Source organism: Sceloporus occidentalis, unplaced genomic scaffold, assembly GCF_023333645.1.
Source record: "Sceloporus occidentalis isolate IW3139 unplaced genomic scaffold, rSceOcc1.0.p SCAF_54, whole genome shotgun sequence".
Taxonomy (NCBI): Eukaryota; Metazoa; Chordata; class Lepidosauria; order Squamata; family Phrynosomatidae; genus Sceloporus; species Sceloporus occidentalis.
In genome coordinates, this window is record NW_028317034.1 from 338,377 (window position 1) to 364,328 (window position 25,952).

The following is a 25,952-nucleotide window of genomic DNA, read 5'->3' on the forward strand; positions in this document are numbered from 1 at the left end:
CTTTCACAGGGCTGGCATTAGTCACATGGTCAATTAAATTTGGTGGGTCAGGTAGGGTTGGATAGTTTTTTTCCTTCTATATGTGAAATCATTAAAAACTGCATTTCATGTTTTCTCAGGTTATTTTTGTCTAATATTAAAATTAGATTGATGATCTGAAACATTTAAGTGTGACAAATATACAAAAATCAGGAAGTGGGAGAGGTGAGGGAAACTGTGAGAGGTAGAACTGTGAGAGAGGGAGAGTGGTGAAAGGGAAAGAAGGAGAGAGTGTTAGTATATGTATGTGTATTGTGTTTGAGATTGTGTGTGAGTGTATGCTGTTTGCATGTGTGTGCATGTTACTCTATGGTGTTAGAGTATGTGTTCCTATGGTACATGGGCCCCCTTTGATATGAAAAAGGGAGCAACAAGCACCCAAGTAAGTTCAAGAGCAACTGGGCGAACATAGGGCAATTATTAATATCATTATTATACCCTGTTTAAATGGTAATTAATAATACTGTTACATGCATTTATAAGGGGCTAGGAGCTGCAAAAATGCACTGCAGTTACATGACATTGTTGCCAAAGGGGAGCCTTGCAAAAGTCAAGTTACCCTGGGTATTGTGCCCCACTATTGACATCCCTGATCACATGACTCAAAAGCATGCACTTAGATGCTATTGCCATGGAAACTGTAAAACACTTGTGTAGAGGTTTATTTGCTTCACCTACTGGACAGTGCAAGTGATGTTTAATCTATGTGGCAGAGCACCCTTAATCCACTTTGGCATGTTGTTCACCTTGTTTATTTATAACTTCCACTTATCTTATTTTTTCTTATTTGTTTTTGTTAGTCATTGCAATCTTTTGATATTAACAAACATAGAATAAAATAGAAGGGTTATTAAAACCAAGAAGTATGGGCTACAGCCTAATAAATGTTTTCTGTATCGAGTTGTGTCACAAACAAAGACTTTTAGCAAGCCGCAGACAGTCTTCTGACTCAAAACCTTGGAATTTTACATTTCTTTTTAATTCTAAGTTCTATCAAGGATATAATATCCTAACCTCCGCTTTCCAACTGAATAACATGCCTATTCCAAGTAGAACATTATGCTGAGCCAAGTAATGCCAAGGACATTGTGTATAGCTCAAAAGCTGAGGCCTGCAGTAAATTCACATATATCAGTGATGAGTCTTTACCATTAATCACAGCACAACATAAATTAGTAATGTGAAATCATGCATAAACTGTATATATCGCCACAAGATTAAGTTTACTTTTCAACTCTGGTCTAAGACCCCCTAAGTGCACTTGGACACTTGTAGTATATATGGGGAAAAATGTCAATGTTCATATACGTGGGAACTCTACACTGCCTACCCTACAGGAGTAATACTCCATGTACCTACAAGTCACGATAACATAATATGAAGTATCACAACAGCTAACATAGTCATCTTCCTGGTTCTGATGTTAATTACATTAATAGAAATGTCGACTGACCAAAAATGTTTTATATAATTTACATTGACATAAAGAAGCTCCAATTAGGAATACCATTTCCCTTTAAGTATTTCATTTAATAGTTCTTGCTAAGTTATTTTCTGAGTCTTTAAACTAGTGTTTTTGATGTTACTGGAAATATCAAAAAGAAGTTAACAGACCGTGCACTACAGACCAAAGTAAATTACTCTGTGTACACAAAGCTGTCTGATATACTTGCCCGTATGACAAAGTTATTACAGGTACAGATAACTGCTTATTTTTGTCAGGTATCTCCTGGTATACTATTACAAAAACATGGCTATGCAGCTTTTGTTGGATACAGATACCCACCATATTTTGATATTACAGGAGTTTGGGGTAGCCTTATTAGTCCAGTGTATAAGAATGCAAAAAACAGAATGTTGCAGAATCTTGTAATACCTTTTTTACTGGACTAACAGTATTAAAAATATTTTTAATACTGTTAGTCCAATAAAAAAGGTATTACAAGATTCTGCAACATTCTGTTTTTTTGCATTGATATTACAGGAACAACACAAATTTGAGACACTCAACCAAGAATGGACCGCTGCTTCATAGCCTGTCCTACTGTGCATCCCTGCTTGGAATTATCAAGTTTTAGCTCTCTTCATCATCATATCAGACTGATCCTGCCCCAAGGGCAGTCCAGAACCAAATTTCCCCTGCACGAGAGAACCAACAAACCCCAGACGTTCCTTTCGGCCTTCATTGGCCTCGTTAGAGGGGCACGGGCAAACCCCTGCCAGATATATCTCTTGGGTGATCACGTCCCCCACATTATTAAAAGCGGACTGGAACCAATCACCCTCTCCTGTTATGTCTAATATCATGATTCTACTATGGAAACCACATTTCTTACATCATAATATCTGAAGATGCTGTGTGACCCCAGTGCTTGGTCCCTTGTAACATTTTTACAGCACCCTATGCCCCTTATGTTCCTTCACTAACCTTAAGGTGGTGTCTGACCAGGTTTCCTAATACAATTTATGGTAGGATGTGGCCTAATTTTTTTTTTTCTTTTTCAACATATCTGGGAGATCTCTGTGTTTGACCCGGAGTCCTCTACTTTTTCTAGGTTTGGCAGTGTTTGGCCATTAGCATCCCTGGCCCCGCCTACTCACAGCTACCCTGCTTCCGAACAAAGCCGATCCAATAGTGAGTACCCTCGGAAGTTCCCAGGTATGCCCCCCCCAATCTGGTATATATTTGGCATGTGATTGATGCTTCTGTCTGCATATGGTGATAGTTATCTAATGTGAACTAAGTATTGGTCTTTGATGAAAAGCCATAAAGCTCAACCTAAAATTAGCTTTGCTTTCGGGCACCAAATCTGGGTTTAATTTTGTATATTACTGCAATTTAACATTTCCTGTAAGAGACCAGGAGAGAAAGAGAAAAACACGGTTTCTCTAATTCATTGATAATCAACCTATGGAAATCCCTGAGCCACTGGGGCATGATGGGAGTGATCTGTTACATTTGATCTATGAAATTTTATATAAAAAAGGTAAAATATTTACTGATTATTTTACAAAGAAGCCAGTCCTTTAAAAAAAAATCTGTGTTTAAAGTAATTATTCTTTTAAGGAAAGGGCTATTCCCCACACATAGTAGGGCAGACACACATTGTTATTATTAGCAGCTAATTCTAAATGGTCTGCATAATTGCAGAGACCGGGGAAATCTGGCAGACGTTTTAGTTTTCCTTCATTTACCAGGCTGAGAAAACATATTTTTATAAGAAGTTTGAAATGACCAAAGAAAGCCAACATTGGAACGAGTGAAAGAGTTAATGTAGCATTCTTGTGAAAACTGAATTTTTCACTAGAAGTAAACTTTGTACCCTTAAAGGCACTGTAATGAAAATTATTATTATTATGTATTTTGTAGAATAATAGCATACTGTACAGAAGTTTCCTTAGTAAAGAAAGAAACATAATACATCTTTATGTATGAAAGTAAAAATTATACTTCACGTTCTTTCTTATAATGGCAGCATTTCAATTTTATTACACAATGACACAGCTGGTCAAATGTTGAGAAATAGCCATATTGGGCTGACTGGTTTTGCATTACCTTTCGGCAGAAAAATATCCATTAAAGAGAAATTGCACCAAAATTAACTCATGTGACACATTTCTGTCAGTATGGTACCTAGAATTTGGCTAACTAGGTGTTTGCTACTTGAAACAGAACAGCAGCAAAAAAAACACGTAAAGGGTGTCCCTTATCTCCTGTTTTCCTATTGTGATTTACAGTCAGTATTTCCAGTGTTTGCTACAGTTTTGTGTTACCTTTGCTGACAATAATGGGGGCCACTAGCCTGAACTGACGCCAGCAATGCCATATGCGAAGGGAATTTTCTTTTGCAAATATACACTATATATTTTGCTTGCGTTAGGACGTTTAAAGCCATTTGTGGCATAATATGTAAGCAATTATGTTGCATCAAGTGTGACACAATTGGTTGCACGTTTCGATCTAAAAGAGGCTTTCATGTCATGAGGATCTTGGGTAGGTGAATACTTGTAAGAAATTTCCTGCCACAGATTGGCTGCTTCGGGTGGCACAAAATCATTGGGACGCAAAGGGAGTAGGAAGTGTATTTTCTTCTTTTTTTCCTCCAACTCTAAATAATGCATATGAAAGTACTTACATAGCTTAAGTGCTTTCAGTATTCAAGGGTAGAAGGTCCTTCATATGTTTGTGAAGTTCTAGTGAGGACAAAGTGCAGGAGTAAAATGTTTCACCCAGCCTGAACAAATGTAATTTCATAGATTAAAAATTCTAAAATCTATAGCTACATACTGCCCACAATTAACAAATTGGCCTTTCAGGCAGAAAATAACTGTGTTGGAATATATGTTTTGCTGTAAGCAGTAAATTTCCATTTTCTGCACAGATGACCACCATATAAACATTATCCTAGCCAAAAGTCACAGGGCTTGTAAATTGCAAACCTTAATAGCTATCTGATATGTGAATATTTACTTGCAGGCTTTATATATATATATATATATATATATATATATATATATATATATGTGTGTGGAATATGTTACGTGAAATAGAAATATTTTTTCTCCTCTTAGAACTTGTCTTGAAAGTTGGCCAACTTTGAAGCCACCACTTTTGTTTTGATGCTGTTTTGCGTTATCTTTTTAATCATATATTCATATTGTTAATGTACTATGTTATGTACTAATGATAAAAAGAAAAAAAAAACAAAACCTTATTAATCATATTAAACAGTACACACGGAAAATAGGACTGTTTCCTTTCAAGCTTTTTACAAGGGTAATATTATGCAATTGAGAACAAAAAGAAATCCTAAAGAAATACGTGCTACTTAGGTGAAATGTGATAAATAGTAAATAAATGTGTAAATACTTCCCTAGTATGGACCGCAGCTGCCCAAACGACACTCTTCCTCAAAGTGTAGAAAATACAAGAAAACCAGAAATGTATGGGGCGCAGGTGCATATATAGGAAAAAAACAACACAATATAGTGTAGATGGTATGTCCAATGTTAATTATTAAGTGATATGTTGCACTCACAAGTGAAAGAGGCAAATCCAACCCATCAATAAGGACTGTAAAAAACTTTAATATTCTTCAAGGTGAATCTAAAAAAACAAACTAAAATAGTGCAGTATCTTTAGGTAAAACAGTATATACCGATGGTTTTGTTTTTTTCCTATATATGCACCTGCGCCCCATACATTTCTGGTTTTCTAATATTATGCAATACCATTCTTTCTTATTAGTATTTTTTAAATTAGGTACAAGGTAAAACCTGACAGCATTGCCCTGGTAACAGAATGTTTTATGTGCCCACAAGCATTAATTTACACTGTTTTTGTCTGTGCACACTTGATAATTCAGTGTCGATCAGGTGTGATTTCGTTTATGCTATTTATACGATTTACGAGTAGACAAATTCCCCTTTTTATTCTACTTGGTGATACATTTAAATGCGGTGAGGGCTGGGCCAAATGGTACTGTGCAAATATCAGTTTAGGTCATTTCCTTTCTTTCCTTTCCATTGCTTGTAATTTCCTCCTCCTGCTGCTCCTTATTTGCTTGCCAAGATATTAGAGGTGCCACGACTGCCAAAAGATTAGGTGTGCAACATGGCAGTAGCTGTCACGTAAGCAGATGAAGAGGAACGGCAGCTGGTGATTTGAATCTGTGACAGCCGTGCACGTGCACTCAACTCATAATTTTGCCCTGACGTACTTAAATTACTGGAATATTACAGGTTGATGTGAGCACTTGTATACCACTTTAATTCTTGATTTTTGCTGATATGCTAGAAATGCTGTGTGAGCATAGAAAATGGTAAATGAATAATATTCACTTGCATCGTACTATATTACACATTGGTATACCGCTAAAAAACGGTAAACAACCATCACACAAGCACACAGGCAATACTTTGAGCTCCTTGTGTAACTGTAGCAGGGACAGCGTCCTTGGTTAAAGTCAGCTCCTCGGGTTAGCTAGGAATGATTGCCTCTCAGGCGTCCCATCAGTCTTTTAGAGCTCGATAAAGCTTATGTTTTAACATTATTAGTTCATCTAGCATTGAAAATTAAACCATTTATCCGATTCTGTGTAAGAGTCTATAATTGACTGCTTGCACTTGAGACTGCTGTTTACTGCCACAAAAAAAAGTCTCTTTCTACCTCTTTTTGGGCAAATTATTTTTTCTGGAATACTTTGTACACAGATTGGATCAAAACAACATGCAGTCATGGGAAAGTTTATGTCATCTGCCTAAGCCTGCCTCCGTTTTAAACAGGGAATGATTATATTTGCAACATACAACTTTCTTCATTCAGTGCAACTGATTAAAAAACAGCAATGTATTGATTAAATGTTATATACGAGGAGACGGCCGTTACTTTAGCCTCAGCCACTGGTTACTCGGGTAAAAGAAAAATAGATCTATTCAGAAATCTGTTATGTGAGTTTTGGTAATATATCTTATTGAGTTAATTATGTATCATAAAATGATATACCCTTTATTTTATTGAAACTCACCTACAACTCACCATGAAGTGTAGGAATCAAAAGTGAAGCTATAAAGGATGCATTTAGTTCAAAGGTGCTGTTCCACTTGTTTGTAACTAAATGGAGTGTTAGAAACACCATCCTTAGGATTGTTCAATGGAAATCACATTATCATGTGATAATTGCCTTAGAACCAAACTGTTTCTTAAAAGTTATTTTTTTTTTGTGATCAAACCTTTAAAGGAAAGACAAGAATGACTGGAATGATTGGGGTTTCTTGCTTAACATACTGGAAAGTACAGTAAATGTTAATAGTCTGTGGCACTGCACCTTCAAAAAGCTATTGTAGCCTACTGAACTAGCCAGTCTTGAAGAAGGAAGAATGTATTGGGAGGACATGTTCATACATGAATAGATATGGGTAAACTTGTGTCTTGCTGAAATTAGGTGTAAGCTTCTAGAAGAGTAGCAGGATTTCTCCACGTAACACTGTTCAGTTTGAAGGAGAGTGGAGACAGAGCTCCATAAAGCAAGCATTGTTTTCAGAACATCCATGACAGAGATCTCCTGAATCACTAAAGATCTCTGAAGGCACCTGGAGATTTCATAATATACCGGTATATTAAATGGGTGGGAGAGTACATCTTCTTGAGAAAAAAGTGGTACAAATAGCTGGAATAATAATACATTATTTCACCTAATACACAGTTTCCTTGATTTCAGTCTCGGAAACGTTTATCACTGTCCGTTGGAGTTTTATGTTCATTGACTTCCTGTCACTTTTCCTTGGCTTGATATGCTCCCTCGCCATATTATTCTAGTGATATGTGTGATATTGATACTTTCTTGCTTTTCTACAAACAGGATATACATTTCCTTTATGGTGTGAGCTAAATTTAAAATGATTTAGCGATTAGATTTCCTTTCTATAACCTAGTTTTCATCGAGCCAAGAAAAGACCTCATGAACTCAACTGCCAAAATATTTCAGCTCAAGAATGCTCCCGATCGATCACAACATAATATTTATTTACATACATGGTAGAAATATGTTGTTTTTTAGTTGGTATTTTACCCTAGTACCAATGAGGTGTATAGTCAACAAACAGGCCTCTGTCTTTGACTTCCTCCAGTCTTTGTGCCACCCTGGAAATTTACCCTGATGAGTTTGTTCTGTAGTCCTCCTCCATTATAAATGTATTGGCAGATTATTTTTTTTACACTGTAACTCTCTATTTATTGAATATACCACCATATGGAAGGTAGAGTACTCCAGCAGATGGAGATCCATGATCGTAAAAATCCCTTCTATAGGCAGTCATCGTTAAAAATATATCTTGCAGACTAGGTATTACCGTATTGGCTCAGATATAGGCCGCCCCCGTATATAGGCCGCACCCTAAAAGTTTGGTGCTTTTTTAAAGAAAAAGTTTTTTTCTTTAAAAAAGCACCAAAAAACATGCTGCCACTCTGTCTCCCCCCCCGAGATATGCTGCCACTCTGTCTCTCCCCCCCCGAGATATGCTGCCACTGTCCTCCCCCCCGAGATATGCTGCCACTGTCCTCCTCCCCCCCTGAGATATGCTGCCACTGTCCTCCCCCCCCGAGATATGCTGCTACTGTCCTCCTCCCCCCTCGAGATATGCTGCCACTGTCCTCCTCCTCCCCCCCCGAGATATGCTGCCACTCTGCCCCCCCCGACTTACCAGAGGAGACTCCCGGGTGTCTTGCGGGGCCGGTGGGGGACCAGCTGATCACTCAGCTGATGTGCCGGCACTGGAAGTTGTATACGCGTATTGCGTAGATGTCCCCCGCCGGCCCTGCAAGACACCCGGGAGTCTCCTCTGATAAGTCGGGGGGGGCAGTGTTAAAACGCATCGTGCGGACGGTCACCGGCTGCGGCGATGCGGGTAAACAACCTCCGCAGCCGGTGACCATCCGCACGATGCGCTTAGACAACCTCTCGTGCCGGCACCCCCCCCCCCGAGGGAAGTGCTGGCAGGGGAGGCTGTCTAAGCGTATCGGGGAGTAGGATGCAGGTCCCCTGCACCGCTGCGGGGGATCTGTATCCTAACCCTGCCCGGCGCCCGGGACTGCATGTCCCGGGCGTCGGGCACTAGACCCCGAATATAGGCCGCACCCCCACTTTAAAGACTTAGAGTGGGGGAAAAAAGTGCGGCCTATATTCAAGCCAATACGGTATATTGTCTGGAAAAAAAAATTATGACAAGAATATGTAAATAATTATTTATGTAAAAAATAAATACCTTATAAATAAATTGTCAAATTTAATACATTTTTTATCTCTTTTTTATTCTGAGTTGCTTTATGTCTCATTAATGAAAACTTCTAGATGAATGAAATGAGATTGACTATTAATTACTGAAAAAAAGTAAATTAACGGTGTGCTATACAGAAAACAGTAAGATTCTTTGTTTGGAAACATTCCGGATGTAGGAATGAAACTTAGATAACAATCAGCTTTGATACAACAATTGTAGGTATACAAGGACATAGATACCATTTCAATCACTGTTATGTTTATTTTACACAGCGCTTTTAAGAGAAGTACCTGAAGAAATGAAATGGAACACGTACAGACTGTGACGATTTCCTTTGTTTAACAGGTATGCCGAAGAGAAACGTAAGTCACAGATATATATCAGTAGTCGTGTATTCTATAGACATTTGCTTTGACTATTTCACATATTGTATTTTCTGTGTTATAAGACTAGGAACATAGCAGAATAACCAGAAATGGAAGTGTACTGTTATAGAAACACAGAAACAGAATTTGACGGTCCATCTAGTCCGTCCATATTTGCTGTAAAGACTCAAACCTTAATCAGTTTTGTCTTATATTAAGGATAGCCGTACGTCTGTCCCATGCATATTTAAGTTCCCTCACTGTGTTAGCCCCTACAATCTTTGATGGGAGACGGCTCCATTTATTTACCACCCTCGCAATAAATTGAGAATTGTGCAGATCCTTGGAATATGATGGCACTCTATAATCAATAAAAAATAACAATAACTTCTGAATCGAAATGTTAATTGTTTGACGTGCCATAAAACACAAACTGCAAATGTGGCTGAAACAACTAATCGATAAAATCGATAATGAAAATCGTTGTCAACGATTTTCATTATCGATTAGTCAAATCGATTTTTATCGATTTTATCCTTATATAATCCGACCTCAAACAGAGATCGGATTATAACACTAGAATCCAGATCCCCCGCAACGCTGCAGGGGACCTGGATTCCCCTCACTGTCGGCCGGTGGGTGTCCGTGCGATGCGCACAGACAACTTCCGCCTCTCCCCTCCACTTCATACACCCCTCTGCCTCCTCCCCACTCCCATACACGGCTCTGCCTCTCTCCCGACTCCCTGGTGTTTTGTGAACCTCCGTTGCTGACAGGCACTTTCACTGCAGCTTCATAGAAGCCTCAGCGTAAGTGAAGGGCAGTAACGGAGGCTGTCTGTGCACATCGCACAGACCCCCACCAGCTGACAGAGAGGATGATCCTCTGCAGGAGACCTCGATTCTCTGTCAGCCGGTGGGGGTCTGCACGATGTGCACAGACAGCCTCCGTTACTGCCCTTCACTTACGCTGAGGCTTCTATGAAGCTGCAGTGAAAGTGCCTGTCAGCAACGGAGGTTCACAAAACACCAGGGAGTCGGGAGAGAGGCAGAGCCGTGTATGGGAGGGTGGAGGAGTCAGAGGGGTGTATGGGAGCCACCCTCCCATACACCACTCTGGCGCCTCCCCCTCCCATACACCACTCTGCCTCTCTACCCGGCTCCCTTGTGTCTTGTGAACCTTCGTTGCTGACAGGAGGCAGAGTGGAGTATGGGAGGGGGGAGGAGGCAGAGTGATGTATGGGAGGGGGGAGGAGGCAGAGTGGTGTATGGGAGGGGGGAGGAGGCAGAGTGGTGTATGGGTGAGTTATAGTGGTGTATGGGGGGGTATAATGAATTTCAGGGTAGCAGAGTGGTGTATGGGGGTGTAATGAATTTCAGGGAGGCAAAATGGCATATCTGGGAGAGTTAGAGTGGTGTATAGGGGGAGGTAGAGTGGTGTATGGGGGGGTATAATGAATTTCAGAGTGGCATATCTGGGGGAGGCAGAGTGGTGAATCAGGGAGTATAATGAATTTCAGGGTGGTGCAGGGCATTTATGGGGAGCGGAGTGCCATATCAGGGTGCACAGTGGCATATAGGGAGGTATAAAGCATAAATGGGGGCGAGTGGCATATTGGAAGTTATAAGGCATATAGGGGGTATAAGGCATATCGATATTAGGCATATCAGGGGGGCATAAGACATATCTGGGGGTAAAAGGTATATCAGGGGGCTCAGTTGCATATTCGTGGCATATAAGGAGTATAAGACATATCGGGGGCACGTGGCATATCAGGGGGCACAGTGGAATCTCTGGCATGTAGGAGGTGTAAGGCATATATGGGGCAGAGTGGCAAGCTGGGGGTCAGATGTGCATAACTGGGGGTAGTTTGGTAAATAAAAGAAAATATAAACAAGGCTTTTTTTCTCAGTTTTTTATTAAATATGAAAAATAGTTAACATATGAACTTATATTTACTAATAACTTTGTATTAAAACCTAGTTTGAGAAACACTGTGTTTGGGTTCTTGTAGCTTTTATTATTATGTCAGTAAAATAAGAAGGTGAATAGAGAGAGGCCATTGCAATAAGGAGATGAAAGTGTAAATTGTACATTTTTTATTACATTATTTTAAATAAAAAAAAATTGCATTCTTTATCCGATTAATCGATTAATAATAATATAATAAATAATCGTTAGTTGCAGCCCTAGATTGCTTATTTGGGTTACCATTTTTTAGGCAAAGATTAGTTTTTCTTTTAAATGGGTATATAGGTTATGTAGTGGTAAATTTGAATTTGTTTTTGGCCTAAAATAGGGGTGCACTTCTGTTCTTGAGGATAACAAACAGGCGAAGAATTATGTGTGTAATTCAGACGTTTCTACTAAAACAGAGGTATGGGGTTGTACACAGCTGGCCTATAAACTGAAATACATTTTGGTATAACCATCAACGTTTTAATTTACTTTTTGTCCTTTCTTCTACTTTCATATATTACAAGACAATGTTTATGCATTACTGCATATTGCTTTAAAATATAATCTGTTTAACTGTAGTGACTTTTTCCATCCTTTCAACACAAGTAGATTAAGTACATTGAGTTGAATGTGTTGCATTGACAGAGGGGCAGCTAATTTATTTAGTAGAGTTGTGTAATTAGGAACATCTGCTAGCTGCGTTTATGTTAATCCATCCAGAACATTATTTCAACGACTGGTTAACCTGGGGATAAGTGATTGCTCTATACAAAGCAACAATGATTTAAATGACTCTGCTGCTATTCTGTGGCTTTCATTTTTCACCCATGAAGGATCCAATGGCAAACATAAGGTTGTTCATTAAACAAAAAGAGTCCCAGTGTCTTGTATGTTCTTAGTACACTTATCATACAGAAAATGTTTTCATTGATTTTCCTTTTTTTTGTAAACCCAGTGCAAAATACATCTAGTGTATATGCTACATTTTGTTGGATCCTTTAGAACCATCATCTGTTATCTTGTACACTTGCATCAGTTCTAATGTTTGCCATATGTAGCCATTAAGGGGGTCATTAATGAAAAGAACACATGTTGTTCTGCATTTAGAAAAGTTAAGGGACATTTACATACAGCTTAATTCACAAAGAATGCTATTAAAGAACTTTGTAATCTTAATATGCATCATTCATCCTGTAAAAAAAATAATAAAGTCACTTTAGGAGAAGCTGCTGGGCAACTCCTTCTTCGTGGTCCCATTTTTCCACCCCCGTTTGGCTGCTTGAAGCTGAAAACAGGCAAATTCAAATGGAGTGATTCTGCTAAATCCCCCTATGGATTTGCAAGGAGAGCCACAAAAAGTTTAAATTGTTCGCCAAATTATGCTTATGGTGATTTCTCAAGATACATATTTAATGGTAAAGGAAAACATCTGCTTCCTGTTCTTAATATATTACTAATGTGGGTGATGGAATTAACATAATGTGATGGTTTCTCATTTTAGAGAGAAATGGGGAACTCAGAAAGCCAGTACAGTCTTCAGGGAACACGGAGTCCAAATAGCAGTTCTGCATCTGATGTCAAACAGAAAACCTGCTCTCTGAAAATCCATAGCATTCACACAAAAGAAGAAATGGCTTGGACTTCTCCTGGGTGGGAACGAAGTAATACCAGTACAAGCTATAAATCACGGACACTGGCAAGAAACTGTCTTTCCCAGTGCAAGAGCAACCAACCATATTCCTCAAGGCATGGTGATATTGCACTTAAGGGCCCCAAAACTAGCACTCACCCCAAGCTCAGATCAACTGTATCCGGAGGATGTTGCCAGGGTAACAATAACACATATTTACCTGACAATGGGTACCATTACGTTGGAGTTGATGCAGTAGACTTCATGGGTTGTAATGGACACATTTTAAACTGCTACGATATACATGAGAGTATGGCATCAGCACTGAAGGCTGAAGAAAGGAAGAGTCCTAAAGTACTCATCAAAACTTTGGGGAAACTAGATGGTTGTCTAAGAGTTGAATTCCACAACAGTGGCAATAGTCTCCCCTCTGAGGAATGTGATGGACCCGTCCAATTACTGAGGTACTCACCTGCATTGGAATCTAAGGAAATAAGCCAACATGACCCTCAGAGGAACTCAGGCCTGGATTACACAGCAAGTCACGGACTGACAGCTAATGACTGTGGTCTTAGATCTAGCAAAGGAAGTTCACTCAGTTCTGATTCTTCATGGTATGACTGTCCATGGGGAAACACTAGGGATCTCAATGACATGGATGGCTCTTATGTGACCAGGAGTACCCTAGACTCAAGCATTCATGGTGGCTTGATTCCCCATGACGACAGTCAACTTTTCAACCAGCGGTCATCTTTGACATCCCTCCGTGAGCTCTACAATCATTCTGATTTAGAAGCTGGCATGCCTCCAGGCCGATTGTCTGATGAGTACCTAGGCGCACACCATAGCCTATGTAATAGAGTTTCTTTTGCTTCTGACATTGATGTCCCATCAAGAGTAGAGCACAGAGTACCCATGCAGTATTCTTCTTACACACTCCCATGCAGAAAATCAAAGCCATTAGCTGATGATTCCTCCAAGAAAGACACACTTAAAAGTAGAATGAGACGTATCAGCGACTGGACAGGAAGTCTTTCAAGAAAGAAAAGAAAGCTGCAAGTAGGTGGTTTACTTTGTATCATGTATATGTTGAATAATGCATACCAAGTTATTTAAAGGAAGGAGAATTCAGGTTAGATATGTATAGAAAGCTGTAGCTGCACCTATAATCCCACTTATAGAGATTAGACCTTTAAAAACAAGTAAAGCTTCACCAACCATCCTTTCAGTTTCACTACACAATGATAAACAATGAACACACACACACATATATAACACGGCCATTCATTCAAAGAACTATAACCAGCTCCGGGACTATACATTGCAATTCACCCAAAATATTGATGTAAACATGAGAGAAAATACAATTCTACTTCATCATTACAATAATTCTACACAGATCTAATGTGACTTAATGAGATTAGGTCTATGGTGGAGTGAAGTACAACAATTTACATATCCACGTGCACAAATAAACTGCTCCTGAAGACTGTAGTGGTTTCTTAAAGTAGCCTAAAAAAGTGAGACTGGTGATAAACGAGTGTTTGTATCATATAGGATGCTTGGCTTATATTGAGTGATCTATTTTACTTAAAGGGGAACTACAGCTTTTAGCATAAAGTAATTACAATTACCTATAGCTTGTGATTTTTATTTGTCATTTTTGCCACAAGACTTGTGGCAGTATGTGGCAGAGGCAACTTTATCTGATCAGTTATTTTGCAACTTATCAGTGAGAGATGTTAGAAATAACTTCAGATTTATGGTTAGAAATAACCATGATGGTATACACATGGGTTACTAAATTATTATTAATCTATTGCCAATTATAATCTCTAAACATGACTTTTATATTCATCTCTATTTACTCAACAGGAGCCAAAATGTAAGGATGCCACTGAATGTTTTGACAGTGGCATTGATGGATTCACTGCAGATACCAGCTCCCCTCCACATCTTTCTGGCTCAGTGTGGTCTTCAGGTTCTGGTCCACTGTTACCACAGAGGAATGAACATCCCAACGTAACCAGTAGTGATGCTTTAAGACAAAACATTTATGAAAATTTCATGAGGGAGCTGGAATTGGAGAGGACCAATGTTGAGGAATCAGCTACCTCTACAGGAACAGAGGAATCAAGCAACGACTCCCTCAGCTCTTTGGAACAGCTTGATCTGCTCTTTGAGAAGGAACAAGGAGTAGTCCGCAAAGCAGGGTGGCTTTTTTTCAAACCTCTAATCACACTTCAAAAGGAGAAAAAGCTGGAACTAGTGAATCGCAGAAAATGGAAGCAATATTGGGTAACTCTTAAAGGTAAAACAGCACATTTTATAGCATTGTCCTTTTATTCACAACAGGGTTTTTACCAAGATATACCAAGTTTTTTTCTGAACCTTGTTCATATTCACAAAAGATTGGTCGATGTATAACAATGGGCATCTGCAGGGCATGACAATCTTTAGGCAGGCGTAAGCATTTTAAGAGGCCCTGCAGTACCTGCCCATGATCAGTGTTGCTCCTGTCCTCTAGCTACCTCTGTTGGATCCTATGAGTGGTATACTAAGGACCTTGGGTTAAACTTAGCATTACATAAATGGTCTATCATTAGACAATGGTAGTGATTTAAACCTCAACGGCTATTTAATTGTTCAACAAACACAACAAAACAAAACAGTGTGGATTTTAGTTACTATAAACTGCAGTAGGCAGCTACATAAAGAGTTGTTTTTATGAGCATGGCTCATACCCCGCCATACTCTGGGTCATTCTGCTGACGCCCAAACATTGTTATGGGTAGGATATGGTATCCCAGCCAATGTTACGTCTCATTCTACCATGCCAAGCCCCTAAACAAGGATGCCCATGTGTATAACATGCCCATTTTAGAGGTCTGAAATATAAGACAAGGCATTGCATTGGTTCTGTAACACTTATGTATTTTGGCTATAAACATAGGTAAATTACACTTTTTCATTTGGACATACCAAATGTGCTCTTAAGTTAGAAAATTGGTCATACTCCCCATTGCAACCAAAGACTTGATCCAATCAGAGCCCACTGTTTGCTTCACCTACAAACCATTTTGAGCTAGAATAAGTTTTTTTACAGCATTAACAATTTCATGAAAAACAATCTACAGAAATGGCTTTGAGGGTGTGGTGCAAAACCATTAGTGTCACTGCGGTAGCTTGATCACCAAACATTCATTAAGTAAGTTTCAGTAGGGATCTAGCCTGAAGCTTCCAGCAAGCTTCATCAAGCCTCTTTGTGTTCTCAGTGCTTTAAACAGAATTTACCCCATCTGTTGATACTGGACAGGTGTTTGCAGAAACTGTGGAACCTGTTTTAGAGAGACTCCATTACTAACGATCAGTAAACTGAGAGAAATCATTAATTTGTTCAGGTGACGAACCTGTTGAATACATTCATAACTTGAAAAGGTATTTAATTGTGATGCAGAAACAACCAGAAAAAAAAAATAGAAAGGGGTCTAGCCACTAGTATAATAATGAAAACAAGTTGCTATGAAAAGTTAGGAAATATAAATATAAAAAGTGGCACTTAATATGTTTAATGGATAATTGAATCGATAATGGATAATTTCATCTTTTTCCTGTTTCTCTTATATAGTTAAGGTTAGCTTCAAACTTTGCGCTAGTGAAAATTATTAGAAGGTAAAAAGTACAATAAACACTGCAAAGATCTGTCCTGGAATTCTTATGCTGACTCCTAGTAAATGATTTCGGGTATGTGTTCCCTCCTGAATATCTGCTATTGATATTTCATTCTTAACTTGGGAAGCAAATAGCATCATGTGATCGAGTGATCTAAGTGAGGTCAGGCAGCTGATCATGTGATCAACAGATGCAGTCTTAGGTGTATGGAGTATCCAAATATACTCGTTTTTTGGGATCTCATTACTGATGAACAGTTATTATAAAACATTCATCTCATGGTTTTATTCCTGTTTTTGTCAAAGTAGCACTTATACAAAATCACTACATTTTATCCGCATGTGAATTGTGTATTACATTTGTACATTATTTTGTCGCAGCAAATTAACCCAAAGTAAAAAAAACCCAAAACAAAACAAAAAAAAAAACTTAGAAAAGAGACAATTGCTTGTTGCTTGAACAAAAAAAAATCAACACATTTTTATCAGTTTGAGGCACAGAAATGGAAAATTGGGCCTTGTTAGCGGCAAGATTCCTTAATTTATTTTAATTGTGGAAAACTTGAAAGTGAGGCTCTTTTTATAGGCAGATGCCTAACCATTTTTTACAAACCAAAAACATAGCTAGTTTTTGGGTGCAGTGTTGTTTTTTATTTCATGTTATTATACAGTGTTTACACATGATATACATATGCTTCCTAAGAAATAAATTGCCTGCCCGTGTCACAGGCACATGGGCACTCTTGTGCGCAGGCAGTTGTTTTGCGAATACAAGCAATCCATTATTACTATTATTTTTTTTTACAAAAATTAAATTAAATGATGGGAACATTTTATTTTTTCTGGATCATATTCCCGTGAGAAATGAAAGGAATGACACTTGCAGATATCGCCACAAGCAAGAAACAGGACCTTTTATCTATCTTTGATGTTCTTAGCCCTTACACGTGGAGGATAATTATGGCTCCTTCGAGACAGCCCAGCGTTCAAGTCTCAAGCAGAATCATTCAGAAAAGCTTTTGTAAGAGGGGCGGCTGCTGATCCCCGTGAAGATAACTAATTACTATTATTTGATATTTAAATGCGATGCTCTATGCATCTTTAAGCGTCAGCTTCCATTGTTCCATGCAAAGTTATTTAGTTATTTTTGCTTATGCCTTCTTTCATGCTATTCCCCTCCTTTATATATGAATAGGATCCTTACTACAACAATGATATTACTGCTATAAAGTTTTATGACGCTATACCATTTTGGGAGTTAATACCTCTCCCATGCGCCGAACCACGGAACTCAAAACTGGCAATCGGTACAGTCTGCACGTTCAATCAATAATTCTGGGAGAATTGTTTCTGCCAACATTCGAGGGCAATTACTGAAATGCCAGGCAGTACAAAGGCATTTATTGCCCTCTTTAGTATGTTAAGCAACTAAACTTAAGGAGATCTGACATTTTATTCTCGCCTTTCAGCTTCCCTGTGAACAACCTACCATGGCTTTCTTTTTTTGTCACATGACAATTAAATGTTCCTGGCAAAAATTATGAACGACACAACATAATACTCCTTTAATGAATTATTTAAAAAAAAGGTTTGGGGCATACTAGTAATAATATTTCTAATGCTGCATTAAGTTAAATTTAGCAGAATAGGTGGAACAGCAATTGTAAAAACAGTCTGTGTCATTTAAAGGTTAATTAACGACACATAATAAAGAGGGCCATAAAATAGGTATATTGTCCATTAATTTCCTGCCAGTAAAACAATATTATTTTTAAGTTAATTAAGTTAAGTTTTATTAAGTTTAAGTTAATAAAAAATAATGTTTAAAACACGCCATGTTCAGACCTCCCTCTCTTTAGCCCACCAGACCCGTGTATTGTGGAATAAGTGACAGCTCCTATAGTTTGTCTCACATGCCCCAGGTTATTCCACGACAGGTACGTTACTGCTGGATCCGGACCCAAAGGGGATACAGCGCTGCATCCTGCATGGGCGGTTGCCAATAAAAAAATATGATTTTAAGAAAGGCAGAGGAGACTTCTACTCACAGAGGAAGTAACTATAATTATGGTAAACAAGGTAGTCATGTGTATTTATTTTTCACGTTTAATATTTTAGATAGAGACTGCGCCACAACATTCTGTATGATTTACTACACCGGTCTCTGACTGTACTACTTGAGCATTAAATGTTATAGCACAAATATCTGATTCAGATGATTATACTGAAAACCCTTCATTCGTTTTTCTATGACTTTTTTTTAAAAAAACAACTCCTTTCTATTCTAATGGAAGAGGTGAATTAGGAATGTGTGCTATGTCTTATGTTCATTTCAGAAGTCTCCAAACCTGTCGTTTTCTCTTATGTATAGGTTGCACCCTGATGTTTTATGAGACCTATGAAGGAAATTCCGCCGAGCAGAGCACTTCACCTAGATATGCCCTGCTTGCTGAAGACAGCATAGTTCAGTCTGTCCCCGAGCATCCGAAGAAGGAAAATGTTTTCTGTCTCAGCAATTCCTTTGGAGATGTTTACCTATTTCAGGTTGGCATGGTCATTTTAAACGTGCACTTGTATAATGTTTGTTATTAGTAGTAGAGTTTGAGTTTTCCACTCCCGGACTTTGCTATGGATTGCAAACGGCTATCCTTGGTAAGTTGCTTCTCAAAAAGAGGTTGAGTTGGCACAGTGCTGTGCATAGTTCTATCAGCGAGGGAAATCCCAAAAAGTCTCCTTAATACAGGGCCAACATTGTTTGCAGGAGATGTCCACTAGAGTCAGCCTTTAATAGTGTATGGTACTATCGGAGTGTTTCATGTCAACTCTTCAAATTGCAAATTCCTGCTGTATTTGATTTATACAGTATCATGAATTTGCTTATCCCAACTCAGAAAAGGATTCATACCGTGTATTATATACGGTATATATATATATAAATATATATACATTAAGTTGTAGTCAAATGCTCCAAATGTTTATCAAAAGGAGAATTGGAGATGAGATTGGAACTATGAGATGGTTTCTGTACAACGAACCTAGCCTATTATTGATTGCTACCATGAAAATATATATTTGGGATGATTATTAAGACGCAACTTTTACAGATTTCAATGAGAAAGGGCTACTCAATGCACCTAACTTGAAATGATTGGGCAACTAAAGATGGACCTTTTACAGTATAAAGTCGGCATTGTTTTGTTGATCATATTAATAAAACTCTTGTAGTCTTTGTAGTTGTGGCTGTGCAAGGTTTTGTGTCTTACATGCCAAGCCCTTATTGCCGCTTTGCTTCTGTTTCAGGCCACAAGTCAGACTGACCTAGAGAACTGGGTGACCGCAGTCCACTCTGCTTGTGCCTCCCTCTTTGCTAAGAAGCACGGAAAAGAAGATACGGTTAAGCTGTTGAAAAGTCAGACCAGAAGCCTTATCCAGAAGATTGACATGGATAGCAAAATGAAAAAGATGGCAGAATTGCAACTCTCCATAGTCAGTGACCCGAAGAACAGGAAAGCCATAGAAAATCAGGTACAGTGTTTTCACGTTTCTTCGTCACCTATTTTGAAAAGATTCATCCTTGATCCCAAGGCTGGCCGAGAAAACGCTTTCCAAGAATTATTTTTTAGGTTTTTACTTTAGTCTCAGATTGGTAGGAACTGGGCAAGAGGGTATTAAAAAATACTTTACTGAGAGAGTGGTAGGTAATTGAAACAGCCTCCCAACAGTAGTGGTAAAGGCTAATACAGTGAGGGAACTTAAACATACATGGGATAGACATATGGTTATCCTGAAAGAAGAGACAAAAAATTGATTAAGAAAAAACAGACAGACTAGATGGCCTGAATCTACTATATCTACAATCTTCTATAAAATTCCATGTTTCTAACACAATAGTTTACAGGGTTTTTTTTTATTCGTTATATATATATATATATAGTTACTGGGAACAAATTCTTGTATATGCTTAAATGCAGCTTACCCAGTTATCCTTAGGATTGCATTAAAACCATCTGGTTACCATCTGGTTAATATTTTAAAGCATCAGACTTGGTCATTTATAAAAATTCTTGTTGTGGGTAGACAAGGTTCTGGCTTGCTTCTTGATCTATGAAATTGATAACATGTAGGTAAATAATGATGGTTGTAGAATGTGACATCATTCTTTGGGCATGAGCAATTTTGTATTCCTGATAGAGTATTTAATTTGTGCATCATTTAGATGAATAGAGAAGATTAAGAAATGCTAACGAGGGCATTGTTGTACCTGTTCATTAGACCTTCATGTGTCAGAGTACTTACTTAACAAAATAAATTGTCGGTTTCAAAAAAATAAGCTAGCCTTAATTATAGATGAATAATGAGAGCCCAATAAAGTAACAGATTATTCCTTTTGCCAATCCTGTCACGTTCCACTGTCTATGATACAACAGTGTCAGGCTTTTCACACATAACGGTTTTATAAAAGGCAAATTAGAAAATCCAAAAAAGAAAGAAAAAACAAATATATTTGCTTATAATTATTAACCACTGTTTCTCATTTGGTAACATTGCAGTCCATAAAATTGCTATTTAGTGGGTTGTGATACTCTGGCATTGTATCCGGCTCATTATGTGTGCAAGTGCCTATCAAAATTCCCTTTTCCACCTTTTTCCTGTTTGTACACAATTTGATATTGATTGTTCTTTCTTGAACGTGGGAACTGCCAGATCTATGTGTCACTCCTGATATACATACTTGGGATCTCTCCAGGTTTGACCTGGAATCTCTGGGGAAAGACATGGTCACCTTTCTCCAGGCAGTAGAGCGCTGTTTGGAAACACCCATACACTGCCCACTTTCCTGCCCACTTCCCCTACTAATTTAATGCCATACGGGGCAAGTCCCACCACCATGCAAGGCAAGCCATGCCCAGTGACACATCCTGCCACAAAAGCTGACTAGGCCAATTAGTCTGCAGGGGAGCAGTCCTCCTGCTGCTCTGTGTTTTAAAGGTGCGCAGAGCCTTTTAATCCAATGAAGAAGCCAACTGCAGAGAGACCGGCCAAAGGTAAATACGCCACTTACCCTACCCCCACATAAACCAACAGAAAAAGAAATAGCTTAAGGAAGCCTACCCTGGGAAGTCCCGGGGTCTGCTGATATACTTTGTGATGCTGGCAGAGATAACTTTAATAAAAAATAAAAAAACCCTCAATATTATTAAATCTCTAGTTTCAAACTACACTAAGAATGAAAGTCTTTGTTCAGCCTGTCATATTTGACTGGTTGAGCTCACAGAGCAAAGGTAGTGGGATAAAGCAGTTGACTATTCCAATACTCAAGTAGGACAAGAAAATTACACCCACCCAATAATTTGAATATTTCTTGTCAGATGGTGTTGTTATTGACGTTAAGCCCAAGTCCTTACGTATGCAAATCACATAGAAAAAGACAAATTGAATGGCGGAGAACGTTAAATGTCTTTGTGACACGAACAATTGTATGTCCTCTCTATAATTTGACCTTCCTCTTGGAGAACGCAGTTAAGTGTAAAATTAATAATTCCAATGAGTAAAACAGCTTTTCACGTTGGCGAACTGTGTAGAACAGGGAAGCAGTTCTGCAAAATTGCTGCCAAGACAAGGCAGCGTGGGAAAAATAATTGCAGGGTGTAGAAAATTGGGAAGAATAATGATATAGGGCAGGGGGGGATTGAGGAGGATAATGATATGGGGATGAAATAAAAACAGGAAAAAATGTGATACGTAATGATGGGAAGGTTTATGACATATTATGGCTGAATATTCAGAAGGATAATTACATTGTAAAGGAAACATTGAGAAAAGAAGAGGTACCTAATGAAAGTTTTTGTCTCAGTCCCCTTAACCTCCAAACCGTAAGCTTCTCCTAGTACCAAAGGTTCCTAACGCCTTAACGTTGTGGTCCATTTAGTATAATGTTAATGTAATTGTCAACTTTGTATTCTCACTGTAATAGTACTAAGGAGTCTTTTGGCACACTATATAAAATCATTATCATTATGACAATAGTAATTGTACAGAACATTGAGAAGAGAAACCCAAAAAATAAATCCATATCATTTTCTGCTGTCCGTTATCCAATTTAATCTACTGAGTTTTAGAATCCAATGTTGAGTTATGAGAAGAAGGCATTACACTTTAAAATCCTTAAGGAGCACCAGCTCAGTGTCTCTTTACAATGACTCTATTATTAGCCAATTATAGTCTTCGTAGCCCTTTGATCTGTACACCAGTGTTTGTTTTTCACAAAGGAATTTGGCAGTAATACCTTTAAAGAGAAAATAAGTTATGCGATTCTTAATTTCAAAAGCTTTGAACTGAATGATTTAAAAAAAAACCTATGAAGCTATGGTGGTTTTCATTACAATATAAGTTGACTTTAGTAATATAAATAAAAAATGGGCCATAACTGAACTAAGAAATACTTTAAGAGACTTGTTCCGTGGTGACACCAAACATACCACACAATAATCAGGGAAAAAAGTAGGCAGTGTGAAACATAAGCTATACAAAAAGTATGTGTAAGAATTTATTGTAAGAAAGTTAAAGCAAAACTCAGGTTACAAATCATAATAATTTGCTAACACCAGGAATTCTTTTCAGAAGTTTTAACACCCTTTAAAAACATATTCAAAGCCAGAAGAGTTTAAAGGGACAGTTTATTGCCCTAACAGTCTCCCTAAAGAAGAACTCATATTCAAGTATTTTATGATGTCTTTCATTTGCATTCATTAAAAAGGTAAAACAATGAAAATAAAATAACATATTAAGTAGAAGCTGAAGGTCTTAGGCTGCAGCTCCCCGTCTTCTCCTTGGTCTACTTCAGGCAGCCAATCAGTGGTAAGAAAGTGCTCCCAATGAAATTAATGGGAGGACGTATCTTGATTATTCAAGATAACCTACTAATAATGGAAATGATACTGAAGGTCTATTGCTCAGTATCAGGGAGTCAAGCTCAGCTGTTGAAGAACAGAACAAACTGGCTGTAGGCTTTAAGATCTATGTCTGCTCCTTGGTGGTGTTCAGACAAATTAACTTGAAATCACACTTTGGTGTTTGAAGGCTTTTTTTATCTCAAGTAATTGAGATACAAAATGAATACAGATTTAATAACCATGTCACCTGTATTCCTAGTGACATGTTTTAACATAATTACCCATTTCTGTCCCAGACTTACCCCAAGTCTTAATGTAATGCTTTCTGTGACTTTTCAAATTTTCCAGTACAAACCACACAAGCCTTTTCTCTAGTTAAACTAGTTAAATCTCCAGAAATGGACATATGCATGACCTGTATTATATCACTTCTATGTTTTTCTTCTTACATAGATATTTCCAGTGTTTCCCCCCCCCCCCATACATGGTATATTTACTTAGTTTGCATTTTCCAGGAATACATCTACTGTATAGATAGGACACGTAACTGGAAGAATATGTTTGGTTATTTAAATTAAAATGGCCTGATTAATGGTTAATGCATGTAACAGAGCATATACATTAAAAAATCTGTAGTAAATTATTATATAGGTGTATATTTTGGCAATTGTTATACCAAGGTGGCTTGTACCATTTATTTTAAAATTAATACAACTATCTACGTTATGGATAACAAATACATATGCCAGATGGACAACAAATGAGAAATGTATCACAAGATGTTTAAGTACTCCTTCTGCTAGATGTCTGGCTGTAAACTCCATGTGTCTTGTTCCTGGCTACTTATGCAAGGGTATCTGAGGTTTTATTGCGAAGCTTGGCTTAAAAATGTTTTAATTTGACATTTCACAAGGTCCTATGAGGTTTATAATAAGCCTAATAGGACGTTAAACAGTTATCAGTGAATAGGCACAAATGCCAAAATGGTGATGTCTTTGTTAGTTTGTAGGCAAAATAGGGCTAAACACATGCTAAAATTTATCACAGATTAAAGGATTATTGGACCTATGAGAAACTGCCCTGAGGAACATCTGGCACAGACTAAATAGTGTCGATTAGCTTCAGACATTGCTTTTATATAAATTCTTAAGGACAGTCACTTCTTGAAACTTAGTGCTAATGACGTTACTCTAAATATACTAAATGCAAGCAAGGGTGAAACTAATTAGCTGCTATCCGGAGTCAGCAGATTAATTTTGCAACAGTTTGCATTGAATGCTACTTCATTGATCATTGGATTAAACCAGCTAGTTCTTTGCTGGTGTTCCTGGTTCCTACTTGGAAACACAAGCTGTTAATGGTATCTAAAAAGGATGTATTTTGTCCAGCTTGTGATGTTATAACTTGTGGAGTTTGTATGTTTATGCTTTGGCTTGACATCAGCTGCTCTCAGAGAACACCATTGGAGCAACCATGTTGAAGGTCTGAATGACTTCTTGCCAATTTGGAGCTTCACTATGATACTTATTAGATTATTTTGTATTTTTGTGGCAGATAAGAGCGATACTGAGAATATTTTGTATCCATTCTGTATAATGAAGATAACTTTCCTGTTTCTTAATAGCTCTGTGCTATTCCCAGACATTTTTGAAGTTGCCTTTGTGTCCTACTAGGAAATGTCTTACCAACTCTCTGCTAAAAAATATTTCTGTGACAAAATTACCTGTCATACAGGGGCCCAAGGTACAATTTCCTACTCTCGTGCCTACATTTTTCCCTTTTTACTAATGGTAAGGACACCAGAACTAGACACAGTTTTGTAAGCAAGGTTTTATATGTGACTTATGTGACATGCCTTACTATCCTACATCATGTACACCCACAAATGCTGCTACTAATTAAATGAAAATGCTTGTTACAATGTAAAAGAGACCTATGTAAATTCTGAAACTATTTTGGTCTGAATGAGGTTAGGAAAGGATTTTTCTTTTAATTCTCTGGTTTTTTTGGACCATTACACCAACAGGAACCTTTATGGCATTGCATTCTAAATAGTGTATGAATGATACTGGACATGTGCAAGCAGACCATGAAATTGTATTTTTTCATATATGGCAAAACTTACAATAGATGGGAGTAGAAAGGTCACCCTTTACATGTTTTTGAACCTCCAAGTGCTTACCTGCTGGAACCATTTCCACTGTATTTCAGTGTTGTAACAATAATAATAAAAATAATATTTAATATTTTTAAACCAGATCCAACAGTGGGAGCAGAATCTGGAGAAGTTTAACATGGATCTTTTCCGAATGCGTTGTTATTTGGCCAGTCTACAAGGAGGTGAACTACCAAACCCAAAGAGTCTTCTAGCAGCAGCTGGCCGTCCATCAAAACTTGTTCTGGGTAGACTTGGAATATTCTCAGTTTCCTCTTTTCATGCACTGGTAAGTTATCGTTTATCAAATTTTGGACAATGTATTTACCTTGCAGTGTAATGATATGTATAAACAGAACCACCCATCATGTACATACCTCTGCAGATGCTAAATGGATTTAGTGGTTCATTTGTTATTGCTGACATATACAGCATGTATACATAGATTTCCCCACATTTTAT

The 25,952-nt window shown here is 38.0% G+C and overlaps 1 protein-coding gene across 1 annotated transcript in view; it reads left to right on the forward strand.

Moving 5' to 3' along the window:
- The first annotated feature begins 12,648 nt into the window (after positions 1-12,648).
- Positions 12,649-25,952, forward strand: part of LOC149288006 (rho guanine nucleotide exchange factor TIAM2-like) — a 67,763-nt gene continuing 54,459 nt past the window's right edge. Inside the window, exons 1-5 of the mRNA XM_089492150.1 lie at positions 12,649-13,830; positions 14,647-15,082; positions 18,814-18,986; positions 19,743-19,967; positions 25,594-25,779. Of these exons, the coding sequence (XP_089348276.1) occupies positions 12,649-13,830; positions 14,647-15,082; positions 18,814-18,986; positions 19,743-19,967; positions 25,594-25,779 (2,202 nt within the window). The remainder of the gene's footprint in view (positions 13,831-14,646; positions 15,083-18,813; positions 18,987-19,742; positions 19,968-25,593; positions 25,780-25,952) is intronic.